Source organism: Marmota flaviventris, chromosome 9 (assembly GCF_047511675.1).
Source record: "Marmota flaviventris isolate mMarFla1 chromosome 9, mMarFla1.hap1, whole genome shotgun sequence".
In the NCBI taxonomy this organism is placed as follows: domain Eukaryota; kingdom Metazoa; phylum Chordata; class Mammalia; order Rodentia; family Sciuridae; genus Marmota; species Marmota flaviventris.
In genome coordinates this window covers 90,744,862-90,760,195 of record NC_092506.1, presented here as the reverse complement: position 1 = coordinate 90,760,195, position 15,334 = coordinate 90,744,862, and the positions used below count along the sequence as shown (strand labels likewise).

General features: G+C 33.8%; 1 protein-coding gene across 5 annotated transcripts in view; it reads left to right on the top strand.

Moving 5' to 3' along the window:
* Position 1: 1 nt before the first annotated feature.
* The window catches only part of LOC114088898 (caspase-4-like), a 28,870-nt gene continuing 13,537 nt past the window's right edge, over positions 2 to 15,334 (top strand). Inside the window, exons 1-5 of one of the 5 annotated variants that reach the window (XM_071616655.1) lie at positions 2 to 50; positions 1,365 to 1,418; positions 9,489 to 9,743; positions 11,351 to 11,451; positions 12,211 to 12,384. In XM_071616655.1, the coding sequence (XP_071472756.1) occupies positions 17 to 50; positions 1,365 to 1,418; positions 9,489 to 9,743; positions 11,351 to 11,451; positions 12,211 to 12,384 (618 nt within the window). In that variant the 5' untranslated portion in view covers positions 2 to 16. Of the gene's footprint in view, positions 51 to 1,364; positions 1,419 to 8,477; positions 9,744 to 11,281; positions 11,452 to 12,210; positions 12,385 to 15,334 lie in introns of those variants that run through there. The other 4 variants (XM_071616657.1, XM_071616656.1, XM_027930637.3 and 1 more) reach the window with 4 other exon arrangements.

Below are 15,334 nucleotides of genomic sequence, written 5' to 3'. Positions count from 1 at the left end.
TTGTTTTGATTTTTCTATGCTGGAAAGACAGGAGGTGGAACTTAGAGCAGGTATCAGATTTCTTGTCTTGATTTGACCTACAACAGCTACACTGGCTAATAGCACCATTCTTTCTTATAATATATATTTGCTTGGCTTTCTGCATTAGTGATGAAGATACAAAGTAGGTAAAGTAACAATGGGTACCTAACTTCAAAAAATCTAGAGTTGATCAGGAGAGGCACACAGAAGACAGAGAGTTATGACAGCAGCAGTAAAGCAACTTATCCCAAAATCTGATGGATACACTGTTGACAGACTTATTATCAAAACTACTTATTTCTATTCTTTGTTAAGAAATTTGAGACACAAAGTACATTTTTATTTAACCTTAGGTCCCTAGTAAGCTACAGTCTCCTTGAGAAGATAAAACAGTCAACAGACATGAAACAAGCAGGAGACATATATGACACTATGAACAAACATTAGGGTATGATTTCTCTTTATGGTCCTGTGAAAATGAACTTCAAGTGAATCATTCACTCAGTAATGTTCAGTTTGGGAAGGGCTGGAAAAACATAACTTCTATGTGGAAGAAGGAGCCCTTTCTAATTATAAACTCCTTAGAGTAAAGGTAAATTTTGACCTTTTGAAAAACCTTCAAAGTTGAATACCTCCCAGCCCTTTCCCTTGTTGTCATTAATTGTTCCTTCAGATAGACCTGTCTAGTACATTCAGGTGTTCCTTCTCCAGCCTGAGACCTCTTCTGCCTTTGGACAGAAGATTTCAAAAAGCAGAGAACAGCTACCCTCAATAAAAATTAAATGTCAGGGCAGTGTTAGGCAGTTCAAGAAAAGCATATTGGGGAGAGAAGAAAAGGGTTACTTCAGAACAATTTCCAGTAAAGATTGAAAAAACAGGGAGACAGAGAGAGGAAGATACTGTCATGAGTAACACAGTCTAAAGAGGAAACAGAAGCAACATGGTTAATGATATCTGGAAATGAAAGGACATTAGTTAGGTGTAAATCCTTCAGGATGTGTGCTTTTAGTGAGCAGAGGTAGAAATACTGAGAGCAGAGAAGGAAGGACTGAGAGCAGGTGTGGGGGCTGTGCACAGAGAAAAGAAAAACAAAGAAAACACAACGCAGCTGTCAACTTATAGGATGATGTTTTGTCATGTCCACTTTATTTTTCTCCTTTCCAAAGAAAAGAACTAGAGTTCAGGACTAAGATTGTAGTTCAAAACTATGAGGCTATTTTGGAAACTACAGGGGACTTCCCGACAAGGAAACAAGAATTCCGAGCAGCAGTTTCGAAATCAATAAATAGATGTCCCGCCCTCTAAACTAAAGAAACACTGGGTGACTTTCTTTCGTTTTCTAGTCTGGCGCTCTCTCCACTGGAGAAGGAAGGGACCAAGGCTGTCCTCCATGGCTGGTGAGTGGGGTACCCTCCTGACTAGGACCTAGGGACTTGGATCTTAGAAAACACTATATTCATTGCTCTGTGACAGGCAGAAGTAACAGAAAGGAAGCAGACCAGCTGGGTACAAGCTGGGTTCTTCCCCTTATCACTTGTGTGCCACTGGACTCAAGATGTGGATTTAGAGACACTGAGTGAGGTCTCCAGGTATCTTTGAGTCAGACAGAAGTTTATTCCTCTCCTTCAGTTTCTGATGATCAAGGGGGAGGTAAAGACAGAGTAAGGCTTGAGAGTTGGACAATTCTCAAAGTTTGTAAATGCACTCTGATTTTTTTTCTGCTTCCTGTAGACTTTGCATTAATCATCAGTTCATAAACAGTCTTTCCAGAAACAGATCTAAGAGGCTTTCAGTTCCTGCCCCTTTACTGTTTCTTATGTTGAATTATATCCTTGTTCAGTTTAAAGTGGCTCCATTTTTCTGGTTCTTGTACTGAAAACTCTGGATGTCTTGGATTTCTATCACAGTTTTTCAGCTAGTGTCCCTGTCTCCAGGACTTACCCTCCAATCAGTCCATCCTGCACATGATTTCCAGGTTGCCTGTCTCATACCCAGAAAGGAAAGGCTTAAGTCAGGAGTCATTAGGTATTGAGGCAGCTAGTATTCAATCACATCATATCACTTCTTTGGCTTTATTCTCCTCATTTGAAAATGAAGAGGTTGGACTAGATCAGCAGTTTCTAAACTTTATATCTACATTTCTAATATTTAGGTATTAGACCTGATAAATCTTAATAATCTACAGTCATTTTAAAAATTCAGGATTTGTGCTTTCAATGAACAGAGATAGAAATGCTGAGAAATCAGAGGAGAAAAATGGACTAAGAGAAGGTTTGGGGACCATGGACAAAGAAAAGAAAAAAGAGAAAAACATGAGACACGTCATAGATGCCAGCCTAAAGGACAATGTTTTGTCATTTTTCTCATGTTACCCCATTACCCTCACCCTGCATAGCTCATTCTTTTTTTTTTTTTTTTAACCAGGAATTGAACCCAGTAGCACTTAATCACTGAGCCACATCCCCAGTACTTTGTGTTTGTTTGTTTGTTTTTAATTTTGAGACAAGTTCTCATTAAGTTGCTTAGGGCCTCGATAATTGCTGAGTCTGGCTTTGAACTTGCAATCCTCCTGCCTCAGCCTCCTAAATTGCTGGGAGTATAGGCATGTACCACCATGCCCAGTCACATAGTTCATTCTTAAATAAACTATAGGCACATATAATCTTTCAGAGATCTACATAATTCTCATGTAGCTGGTTTTGTGTAAGTTTATCTGCAGATTTGCACTTTTGGCAAAGATGATCAGTTAGTTAATGCTTAGTTCTTACATTCTAGGTACGTATTTCTGCAATTTTCCAACTCAGGAACACACACTGGCTACTTATTGCCTTTTAAAATCTATCTGAACTTTTTAGACAAGTTTTCCACCTTCTCAATTAAGTTAATCATAATTTCATTAATCCCCTTCAGGCATGATTTCAGCTTCCTGCATATAAACATAATGTATATACTGCATTCACTACACTTACAAATTCTTGCTGTTGTTTCTTTACTTTTTTGAATCTCTCTGTAGGATAATTCTTTCCAGACCTTGTGTCTTATCTGAAAAAAATTAAATTAAGATCCAAAATATAAGGATTGATTATTTTCTTTCCTTGTCATCTTCTTACTTTAATAAGGAATTTTCTAGAAAGGAATAAGTTAAATTCATGCCCATGGCTGTGACTTTGGCCAGGCAAGTCTAATACACTGGTTATTGGATTGGAATCAGGGCATCATTAGATAAAAGATATGAGAAATTGAAATGCACTAGGAAAAAAAGCATATGAAATGGCTCAATAAATAGAAACCACATAGTTTTTTTGGCCATTGTTAACTAAAATTCCTGAGGAATCAGGACCAAAATTGTGGTCTTGATTAATTTTGTCTTCTAAATTATTTCCTCCATTTTTATAATTACTATAAGTAATTTGGCAATTACTACCACAATAATAAATAACAACTGATTTTTTGGAAACAATCTATATGGTAGCTATTTTATGCTTTTTAATTAAAGATTTAAAACTATGTAATTAGATCTATATTATTGCCATTTTGTAGCTGAAGAAGATACTTAGAGATGAGTTACATAATTTGCCTTAGGTCAAATGTTTACTGAGCAGTGTGATCCTAGGTAGATCTGATTCTCAAAATGAAGATCCTGAGATACTGACATTACCTTAGTTTTCTGCAAAAGTCCCTAAATTGCTGCTTGCATCTGAATTCTCCCATTTCAGTTTTTGCTGTACATTTCTGCTTACCGTAGTATTCCTTCTAATGCGCAGCTCTCCCAGCTTCCAGATTACATCAGATCTCTTGAGCCTTTCTGTTTCTGCCCACCTTGTTCCCTGCCAGAAGACAAGCTCCCAGGTTCTCAAAGGTGTAGCTTTCCACTTTCAGGTCTCAGTTCCAAGCCCTTACTCCTCTGGGCAGCTGTCCTCTACCATGGGTTACAGTCCCCTCCCACACTCTGCTTTTTTTATTCATACGCCCGTTACTTAAATTATTAGTGTTTGTATTTACTTACTTGCACATCCATCTCTCCATTTTGATGTAAGCCTTGATATGTAAGAATATCTTTCCAAAATGGTATCTCTAACCTTAGCAGAATGTATTTATAGGTAGACACCCATTCCATATCCCTGAATGAGTAGAAGAATAAATGTAACTACCATCACTTGAAAATTTCCAGTGTGCTCTTATTACCTGTCAAATGTATCAAATTTACTTAGCTTGCTGTTAAATATTCTCTAAGTCAGGTCATGGCTAAATTCTGTATTTTTTACCACATTCAGTGATCAGTGATTCAGTAGAAAATTACTTATGCCCTCTGAATGCCAATAGTGTAGACCTATCTCACAGAACCTGTACTCACGGAGCAAGCATGGAATATGATGGTGGGATGGCGATAAGTAGGTTTGGAACCACACTCATATGGAAAATAATGCTATCTTTGGGAGAAACAAGCCACCCTAGGATCACATACATTTGACATTTTTGTCTAGGAAGCATCAAGGAGCATTCCCCTAAGAAAGTGCTGTCACATCTGAGATATGGAGGATAAAAAGAGATGATGGGAAGACAGGAAGAAATGAAGGGGTAGGGGATTGAAAATGAAGGGATCCAGCAGCAGAGGTTTTCTAGAAAAAAAAAAGAAGGGCAGAATATTTCAAATGTAGTGAGCAAGGTGAAGACAGGATCAGAAGATGAGGCTGAATGATGACACCTAAATTAGGTTAAATTGAGAGGTTTGATGATCTCTTAACAGTGGAATACTCACTCTGCTTCCTTGTGAAAAATAGATAAGAAGGGGATAAAAAGTATATAAAGGCTCTTGGGGGTAATTAAGAAGAGAAAGATGTTGGTCTGAAGAGGAGAACTGAACAGTTAGAATTTTGCACATATTTAGCAGATGAAATCAGTATATGAACAGTGATAGAAAATAAGCTATAAATAAGGTAAAAGATGTGTACAGCACCAGGTTTCGCTAATTTCATATACTGGAAGTTAGATATTATTTAGTAGTAAGGAAATGAAAGAAGGGAATTAAAGTGAGTTTACTTTTAAAAGTTAATTTAATGAGTTTGTGGGATATGGAGAAGATATATCACATTGACTCTCAGACAACTGGTACTCAGTCCCGGGTTCCATGTCTAGGCTGACTCTACACATGTGAGAGCCATTAATCTACTCTTTAAAATCTACAATTGGTTCAATAAGATTATGTAAATTATAAAATAAATAATCCAAACCTCTTTATCTTGTTAATTGTAATTTATGTATTTATTTATTTTAACTGGCAAAATAAAATTAAATATGCTTATTATGTTTCAAAATACATGTACACTGTAGAATGCCTAAACAGAGATAAACAACATATGTATTGACTCCTATGTTTATCAGGTTTTGTGTGAGGACACTTTAAATTTACTCTGTGAAAAAATTTAAATGATACAGTACATCACTATTAACTATAATCATCATGTTGCCCAATAGATCTCTAGAGCTTGTTTCTCTTACATAATTGTAATTTGGATTCCTTTGACTAATATCTTCCAAACTAATTTCCTTCTTGTAAGCACTTTCTAGTCTCCATTTCTATGAGTTTTGCTTTTTTAGATTCTGTGTATAAGTGAGATCATGTGGAATTTAGCTTTCTGTGCCTGGCCTATTTAATTTCACTTTACATAATATCTTTCAATTTTGTCCATGTTTTCACAAATGACAGAATTTCCTTTGTTAATGACTGAATAGTATTCCATTGTGTATAGATACCTCATTTTTCTTACCTGTTTTTCTGTCCACAGATATTGACATTGATTCCATTTCTTGGCTGTTGTGACTACTGCTGCAATAAATATTATAAGTGCAAAAACATTCAACAAACTAATTTCATATGTTTTGAATATATTCCCAGCAGTAGACTTGTTATATCATACAGTAGTTCTACTTAGTATTTTTCAGGAAACCCCATATTCTGTTCCGTAGTGATTATATTAATTTTACATTCCCATCAACAGTGTCCAAGGGGTTCCTTTTCTACATATTTTCTGCAACATCGAATTTGTATCTTTTTGATAGTGCCATTTGATTAGATATTGAAGTGATGTCTCATAGAGGCTTTAACTTGCATTTCCCTGATGATTACAGATGTTGAACACTTTTTCAAATACCTGTGGGTAATTTGTGTGTCCATTTTTGACAACTTTCTATTCAAGTCCTTCATCCATTTAAAAATCATTTTTTTTGTCTTGGTTTTATGTGATTTGAAGGTTTTTCTTGTTGTTATTATTTTTTTTGACATATTTTGGATATGAACCCCTGACCAAATGTACCATTTGCAAATATTTTCTTTCATTCTGTAGGTCATGTCTTCACTCTGTTGTTTCCCTTTCTCTATAAAGAGAAAAGCTTTCTAGTTTGATGTAATCATACACACACACACACACACACACACACACACACACACTTTTGTTACCTGTGCTTCTAGGGTCATATCCATCATTGCCCAGACCAAAGCAATGGAACTTTCTTTCTGTCTTCTAGAAGTTTTACAATTTCTGGTTTTAAGTGTAGATCTTTAACTTCTTTTTGAGTTAATTTTTGTATATGGCATAAAATAAGGATCTAATTTTATTCTGTATATGGCTATCCAGTTTTCCCCAAAACCTTTTATTGAAGAGAGTACCTTTTCCCCTCTCTGTGTTCTTGGCACTTAAGTTGAAAATCAAATGACTGTAAGTACTTGGGTTTATTTCTATGCTTTCTATCTGGTTCATTGGTCCATGTCTTTGTTTTAATGTCAGTACCATGCTGTTTCGATTACTCAAGTTTTGTGGTCTATTTTAAAATAAGGACATTGACTTCAACTTTATTTTCTTAAGAGTGTCTTTGCTATTTGTGTGTGTGTGTGTGTGTGGGGGGTTCACTTGAATTTTAGGATGTTTTTTTCTATTTTTATAAAAATGTCATTGCAACTTTTAAAGGCATTGCATTGAATATTTAGATTACATTAGGTATTATGAACATTATAACAATATTAATTCTTCCAACTCATGAACACAGTATATAATTCTATTTACATGTCTTATTCTATTTCTTTCATCAGGGATTTATAGTTTTCAGTGCATATGTTTCCACCTCCTTGTTTAAATTTATTTTTGCAGCTATTTTAAGTAAAACTACCTTCTTAACTTATTTTTCAGATATTTTGTTGTAAGTGGCCAGAAAGGTTACTCATTTTTGTGTGTTGATTTTGCATACTGAAACTTTGCTGAATTTACTTATTTGTTCTAATAGATTTATGGTGGACTGTTTAGGATTTTCTGTCTATAAAATCATGTGTCTACAGACAGGGGCATTTTAACTTCTTCCTTTCTAGTATGTATGCCTTTTATTTTTTTCTCTTGCCCAGTTGCTCCTGTTAGGACTTCCAGTACTATGTTGAATAAAAGTAGCAAGGGTAGCATATTTTCCCTGTTCCCAATTTTATTAAAAAACTTCAACTTTTGATTATTGAATATGATGTTGACAACTTTTATTCAGGCCCTTATTCTTTTGTAAATCTCTTATTGCTTACCATGTTACTTTACATATCATTCATTTAGTCAATACTTCACTATTTCTTGCACACACAAATAAACAAAACAGAAGCCCAGACCTCAGGCAGGGTGGATACTGTACACACTAACCTAAGTACTGTTTTCAACTCTTCAAAAACTCTACAACACTCATGTTCTGTATTTCAAGACCAGTGTTTTTCTGCCACCTCTTCTATGGAGCCTCAATAATCTCACCAGCTAGAATTTATGCATCTTTTCTGAGTCTCTGAAGTGATTCATTTGTTTTTCCCTAAGGGAATTTTCACCAAGTTCATGTAATGTCACTTGATAATTCAAGACTAGAGCCTCTAAATTCTAAAACCCTTGGTTTTAATTCTTGCTTCTCAGTTACTAGTTACCCTATATTCTTATTACATGACTCTGTGTATGAGATACAATATATTAATATACCTTTGAGATAGTTTTTATTATATTTTAGTGAGATTTATGTCAAGCACTTGGCATGATGTGTGCTTAATAAATTTTGACTATTGTTGCTGTAACTGTGTGATATTTAACTACACAGAACACAGAATAAGAATGTAATTTGAACACCAATTTATGTACTTAGTGTAAAGTCATTACTTAAATTCTATATATTTTATAATTTATTTGTCACTTTATTATTTAAAAAAGGGATGTGATAACTAATCCATTAGTTTAGTGTGAGAATCCTGGTTTTAATTGATATTTGTAAACAACCTAATATGATGACTTAGAAATAATGCTGATATATGTTGGTTTGCTATGTATTATTTTCATAACTAGTCATAACTAGTGCATAAGATTTCATTTTTCATTAAATTAATTGATATTAGGGAACTTTTTTATGGTTTTCAGCTTCCATATGCCTTTCACATAATAATTACTCAATAAACATTTGCTGAAAATATAAGTCAAGATAGTATGAATGATGTGGCTGGTGCTTCTAGGCCAAAGTTCTTGTTCAATGTCTTGATATTTTCTTTAAATAATGTCATTTTGTGTCAAAGTCATCCTGACATCTAGAAAGATTGAATAACTATATTTATAAAGTTAACTGAGAACTTATTAGGTATCCTGCCTTCCTATTTACAAACTTCCCAATTTCCATTGATAATATTAAAATAAAGGATTAATTTAATACTTTGATATCTGTATCCTTTTCCTCTATAAAATTTTAAATTGTCCTAAGAAGTAGTGATACAGTAACCCAGTGACAAATAATTTACCATAATGGAAGGTTTGTCATCATAGATTTAATTCTGATTTTTGGTTGAGAATAAAATTTTAAAGGATTAGAACTTTAAGGGCATTCCTTTATTTGTTCATTAATTTATATATTCAGTAAGCATATAAGGTCTTTTACAATATTTTTAGGCTCTGAGGTGTGAGTATAGCAACTGTATAAAATGATGTGCATTCCAAGATAGCACTTGACCAAAGACACTCAAAACAGAGGAGCGGGAAAAGCCCATGCTCTAGTGGGAGGAATTAATTGCTAGACAAAGGCATGGAGTTTCCTGAGATCACATATCCCAGGAGGAGCATCATCACTACCCTAGGCGGTAAGTAAAAGAACAAGAATATGAGAACAGTGGATGACGTAACATTTGGCCCAATGCCACATTTGGGAGAAAAGAAACTCTTTAAAAAACAAACAAACCAAAAAAAAAGAAAAAAGAAAGAAAGAAAGACCAAACACTTAGGTAACAAGGAATCACTATAGTTTGTTCCAAATTCAAGGAGATGTGACATGTCCATGGGTACAATGAAGAGGTGAGCAGGTTGTTTTGGAGATGGTGATTGCATTTTCAAGGATATTTTATGTTAAGGCTGTGTCTAAGGTGAGAGTAAAACTCTTAAAGCCTAGCCTACAGTTGAAGGATTTTTTTCTATTTCTGACAGAAAAAAAACAAGAAATAGAACGACTTAAGAGGTTGGAAATTGAGAGCAAAAAAGCCATCACTGGTTTTTTGGACAATTTGGTGAAAAAAGATGTGATTAAATTACCAGAAGATGAAAAGAAAAAATTTAATAATGCCACACCTAGAGACAAGGCCTGGATTGTGGGGGACTTCATACGACAGAAGCCCCAAGAGGCAGTTCCCTCGGTTATCCAGAGTTTACTTAAGGCGGTCAAAAAGGCCAATGATACAGAAGGTAAGACTGGAATCATTGACAAAAGCTATCTCAAAATTTCCGGAATTTTTCAAACCTTGGGCCCATGCAGAATCTCTATGATCCTCCTATCATTTCATCATGAATGTAGTTTTCACAAAAGCAATCATTGTCTTTTCATAGGCCACTTTGCCTTTTCTCTGGTGAGATCCAGTTTCTAAATCGCTAAAAAGCTATCCTTATGTTTAGGCTGTTCATAGAAATAGTTCACTATTAGAAACATTATAGAAAGCAAAATCTACAATAAGATTCTGTCACCTTGTAAATTAGGTAATTTTGTATAAGTTTTTCCACCTCTTCAGTTATCAGGCTTAGTATCTGTTAGATGGGATAATATACTACTTCTTTATATGACTTTGTAAGGCTAGGAACATCTACTGACAGACACATGATAATTCCCAAAATATTAGCTCTTGTCCAAAATTTTCTCCAGAAGCTCCAAACTCATTTAGCTCTAACTGCATATTCAACATTTCTGCTCAAATGTTCCATTGATTTCATAGAAGTAACATATTTTAAATTAAAGACTTGCTCCCCTAATTAAATCTGTTCCATTTCTATTCCTCTTCCATCTCAGTAGACAAGACTATGTCTATCAAGTTTTTCCCACTAGGTCATACCTGATTTCTTTTTCAATGAGTAACAGCAATAAGTAGAGTTCTTGACACACAGCAAACAACTAATTAATGTAAGAGGCATAAACAAATGAAAGATAAGCATGTGACAAATGTTAGTTATGATTATTATGTAAGTGCCAAAATTTAGACTTTTTCAATGCTTACACATTTCTGTTAATTACAACTATGACTAAGGAAACCCCTTTAAAATGTCCCAAATTTCATAACTTTGTGAAAGCATTTTACCCATATTGAATAAAGAGAATTGCTAGAGTTCAAAAGTTCTGAGACACAAGTCACCAGTGACAGACTTGATCTTCCAGAGTTCAAACTACTTGTCCAATATGGGATATTATACTATTCAATATGGTAGCCACTAGCCACATGTGACATTGAATTGCATCCAGTTACAAAGGTTGAAATGATAATTTTTTGAACATACTACACACTATTTTGGAAATAGAAAACATACTATTAAAATTAATTTTTCCTGTTTATTTTTACTTTGTTAATACAGATAGTACAAAAGTTTAAATTGCACATGCAATTCACATTGTATATCCATTGGAAAGCACACTGATAAATATTTACTTATAATGTTCTTGCTCAGAGACCACAGAAGTCTACGTGAATGAGTAAAAACCATAAAGTAAAACCACTGGAAAAATCATTGTTTTTGCAGAATGTGAAAAGGCCAAATTTGACTTGAAAACTTGGAGGTATTTCCCTCAGAATTATGAGAATCTGTTCTTGCATTTTTTAATGGATCAGTTTTCTCTATCAAAAACTTCTTTCTTCTTCCCCAGTCACAATACATCTCCATATACCTGTGGTTAGATGTGAGTATAGTCTTTAGTTATTTAAAATTCGTCTTAGGATTTACCACTCTCTCAAATTTATCAGGTGATAAATAGGGTCAACGAGGCAGAAATGAAAATTTATATAATGTAATGCATCCTACTGCTTATTCAGAAACTAAGGCCGGAGCAGTTGAGCCAGTAGAATCAACTAATACCCTCAAGCTTTGTTCTCCTGAGCAATTCCAGAGACTGCATAATGAAAACACCAAAAAGGTACTGTGATCTGTGCATGAAAAAGAGGAGAAATAAGCAATTGCTCTCACTAAGGATATAACACCAACTTCAGGGAGGAGGGACAGTTACCTTTATCATAGATGATTTGGAGCAAGGACAAGATCATATTGCTTCAGTTAAAGTCCAGTTCTCTTTTAACTGCATAGTAAAAGGCATATGAGTCATATTGTTGATTTATTCACTCTCATATTTTGCGGTTATGAAATTTCAGCTGTGCACATAGAATCAAAATATTTATCAGATAACATGACTGAGTATTTATTATTTGTACTCTAGTTGGGAAGCCTAGACTTGCAGGATATTTTTTTAAAAACATTAAAAAATCATTAAAGCTTCTAAAGGATTTTAAGCTGACATGTTAAAAGTAGTGTCAAAATAATGCAGTTGCCAAAAGATATTTGTTTCATTCATTTTTTTTCTTTTTACTGGAGTCAATGACAAATATATCTTAGATTTTATGAAATTTGATCAGAACCTTGAATACTAAGAAAGATTTACTGGATGAACAGAAAGAGAAGGAGGAGAATGTAGGAATTATTCTAGTTTCCTCCAGATTGAGTAACCATTCCAGATGTGTCCTGATTCTGGATCTAGAACCTTGAGAGATGAAGATGTATCTTTTTTTAGAATTTAGGGGAGAAAGGAGTTAAATTAGACCTAATAATGTATGCTCATAGGTGTATGGGTACTTAAAAGGGCTCAGCTAAATCAAATTTGCTATATATCCATTTCATACAGATCTATCCAATAAAGGAGAAAAATAATCGCACTCGTCAGGCGCTCATTATATGCAATATAGAGTTTGAGTATATTCCTGTGAGGAGTGGGGCTGAATGTGACATCACAGAAATGAAGGGGCTGCTTGAAAGCCTGGACTACACTGTGAAGGTGAAAAAGAATCTTAAAGCTGAGGTAAGAGCCCCTCACCAACTCCAAACTAATACATATTTAATGTATATCCTTCTACTAACAAAGTAGCTCCATGATAGACAAAAATTTTAATAACTTTATATAGTATGTGTGACCAAAATGAAAGAATTAAATTTATGTCTGTTTATTTATTTTTTTAATTTATCGGTGCATGATGATTATACATAAAAATGAGATTTGTTGTGACATATTTGTACATGCACATAATTTGCTCAATTTCATTCCTCATCATCTCCCTTTGCCCTCCTCTCCCCTCGGCCTCTATCCTATTGGTCTCTTTCTATTTCCATGAGATCCCTTTTCTTCCTTTTCTTTCTCTCTCTACTTATGAGATAAAACATTAAACCCTTGAATTTTTGAGTCTGCTTTATTTCACTCAACACAATGCTCTCTAGTTCCATACATTTTCATGTGAATTATGTATTTTCATTCTTCTTTATGGCTGTGTGTATGTATCTCATTTTCTTTATTCATTTTGCAATTGATGGACATTTAGATTGGTACCATAATTTGACTATTCTGAATTGTGCTGATATAAACATGAGTATTAATATATTTATATAGTATGCTCACTTTAATTATTTTGGGTGAATAGCAAGGAGTGGTATAGCTATATCTTGTGGTGGTTCCATTCTCATCTTTTGAAGAACATTCATACAGATTTTCATCCCTACTAACAATGTGTAAAAGTTACCTTTTCCCCACATTCTTACTAGCATTAATTGTTATTTGTATTCTTGATGATGGCCATTCTAACTTGAGTTAGATGAAATCTCAGTGCATCTTTTATTTTTATTCCTTTGATTGCTAAAGATATTTGACATATTTTTCTTCATATATTTTTGGCCATTTGTATTTCTTCTTTTGATAAATGCCTGTTTGGTTCACATGCCCATTGATCAATTGGGTTATTTGTATGTTTTGTTTTAGTTTTAAATTTTATGAATTATTTATATATTGTGAATAGAGATCCTATGTTGGAAGAATGGATGGCAAAGATTTTCCCTCAATCTGTGGGCTCTCTATTAAGGCTGTTAAATGTTCATGTTGCTGTACCGAAATTTTTAAACTTAATTCTATCCCATTTTTCTTTATTTTTAAAAAATTATTTTCTGAGCTTTAGGAATCTTGATGAGAAAATTGTTGCCTGCATGTATGTGTTGGAATGTTGCCCCTGTTTTCTTTTAGCAGTAGCAATGTTTCAGGTCTAATAATTGCAAGTTATTGATCCATTTTGAGTTGCCTTTTGTGCAGGGCGAAAGATAGGGATCTATTTTCATTCTTTTACATGTGGATATCCAGTTTTCTCAGCACCACTTGTTAAAGAGGCTATCTTTTCTCCAACATATGTTTTTCGTGTCTTTGTCAAGGATTAGATGACTGTATCAGTTGGGGTTTGTCTCTTGGTCTTCTATTCTATCCCATTGTTATATATTTCTGCTTTTATTCCTGTACTGTATTGTTTTGTTATTACATATCTATAATTTGAAATATATAATTTGGAATTGGGTATTATGATGATTCCAGTGTTGCTCCTTTTGCTCAGTGTCATGTTGACTATTCTAGGTCTATTATTCTTCCATGTGAATCTAAGGAGCAGGTTTCTAGTTCTGTAAAAAGTTTCATTGGTACTTTAATGGAAATTGCATTGAATCTGGTAATTCAATGCAATTTGGTAATACAGCCATTTTACCAATATTAATTCTGTCCATTCATGAACACAGGATGTCTTTCAATCTTCTAGTGTATTCTTCAATTTTTTTCTATATATGCTAAAGAGGTTTTTCTCATTTTTGTTTAGATTCATTGTTAGTATTTTTTGAGATTATTATGATAGGTATTATTTTTCTTATTTCTTTCTTAGCAAATTCACTCTTGGATTATAGAAAAATTCTTGTTTTTGTATGTTAATTTTGTATCCTATTAGTTTACTGAATTTGTTTACCAGCTCTAGAAGACTTTGGTGAAGCTTTTAGGATCTTCTAATTATAGAAATGTATAATCTGCAAACTGTGATATTTTGACTTTTTCCTTTATTATTTGTATCATTTTAATTTCATTTTCTTGCCTAATTTCCCTGGCTAGAATTTTAATTACTGCACTGAATAAGACTGGTGAGAATTAATAACTTTGGCTTTTTCGGATTTTAGAGGAAATGCTTTTAGATGGCCCCAATTCACTATAATGTTAGCTTTGGGCTTGTTGTATAGAGCCCATATAATGTTATTTAAGTTCCTTTTATCCCTAGCTTCTACATGTTTTTGTCATTAATGGATGCTGAATTTTTTGAAGGTTTTCTCTGTGTCTATTCTATTTTAGGGTGAATTACATTTATTTATTTGCATATGTTGAACCACCCTGTTTCCTTGGAATGAAGCCAACTTGGTCATGATGTGCAATCTTTTTAATGCGTTCTGAATATGATTTACCAATATTTTATTACAGACTTTCTGCCTATGTTTAACAGGGTTATTGGTCTCTAGCTTCCTTTCCTTGATATATTTGTATCTGGTTTGGGTATTGGAGTGATACTTGTTTCATAGAATTAATACAGAGTGTTCCACCAGTTTCTATTTCATGAAATAATTTGAGGAACATGGGCATTAATTTTTCTTTAAATATCTGGCTTAATTTAGATGGGAAAACATCTGGTCCTGAACTTTTCTTTTCTGGAAGACTTCTTAGTTTTCCTTCACTTACATTGATTGTTATTGGCCTATTTATTTTTTCCCCCTCTTGGGTCAATTTTGATAGGTCATATGTGTCTAGAACGTTATCCATTTCCTCATAATTTTTCTGTTTATTGGAATACACTTTTTTGATGTAGTTCCTATCGCTTTTCTGGATTTCAATGACATTAAGAGATTACAAATATTATTTTCTTTTCAAAGAACCACACCTTTGTATTTTTGTTTTCTACTTCATCAATTTT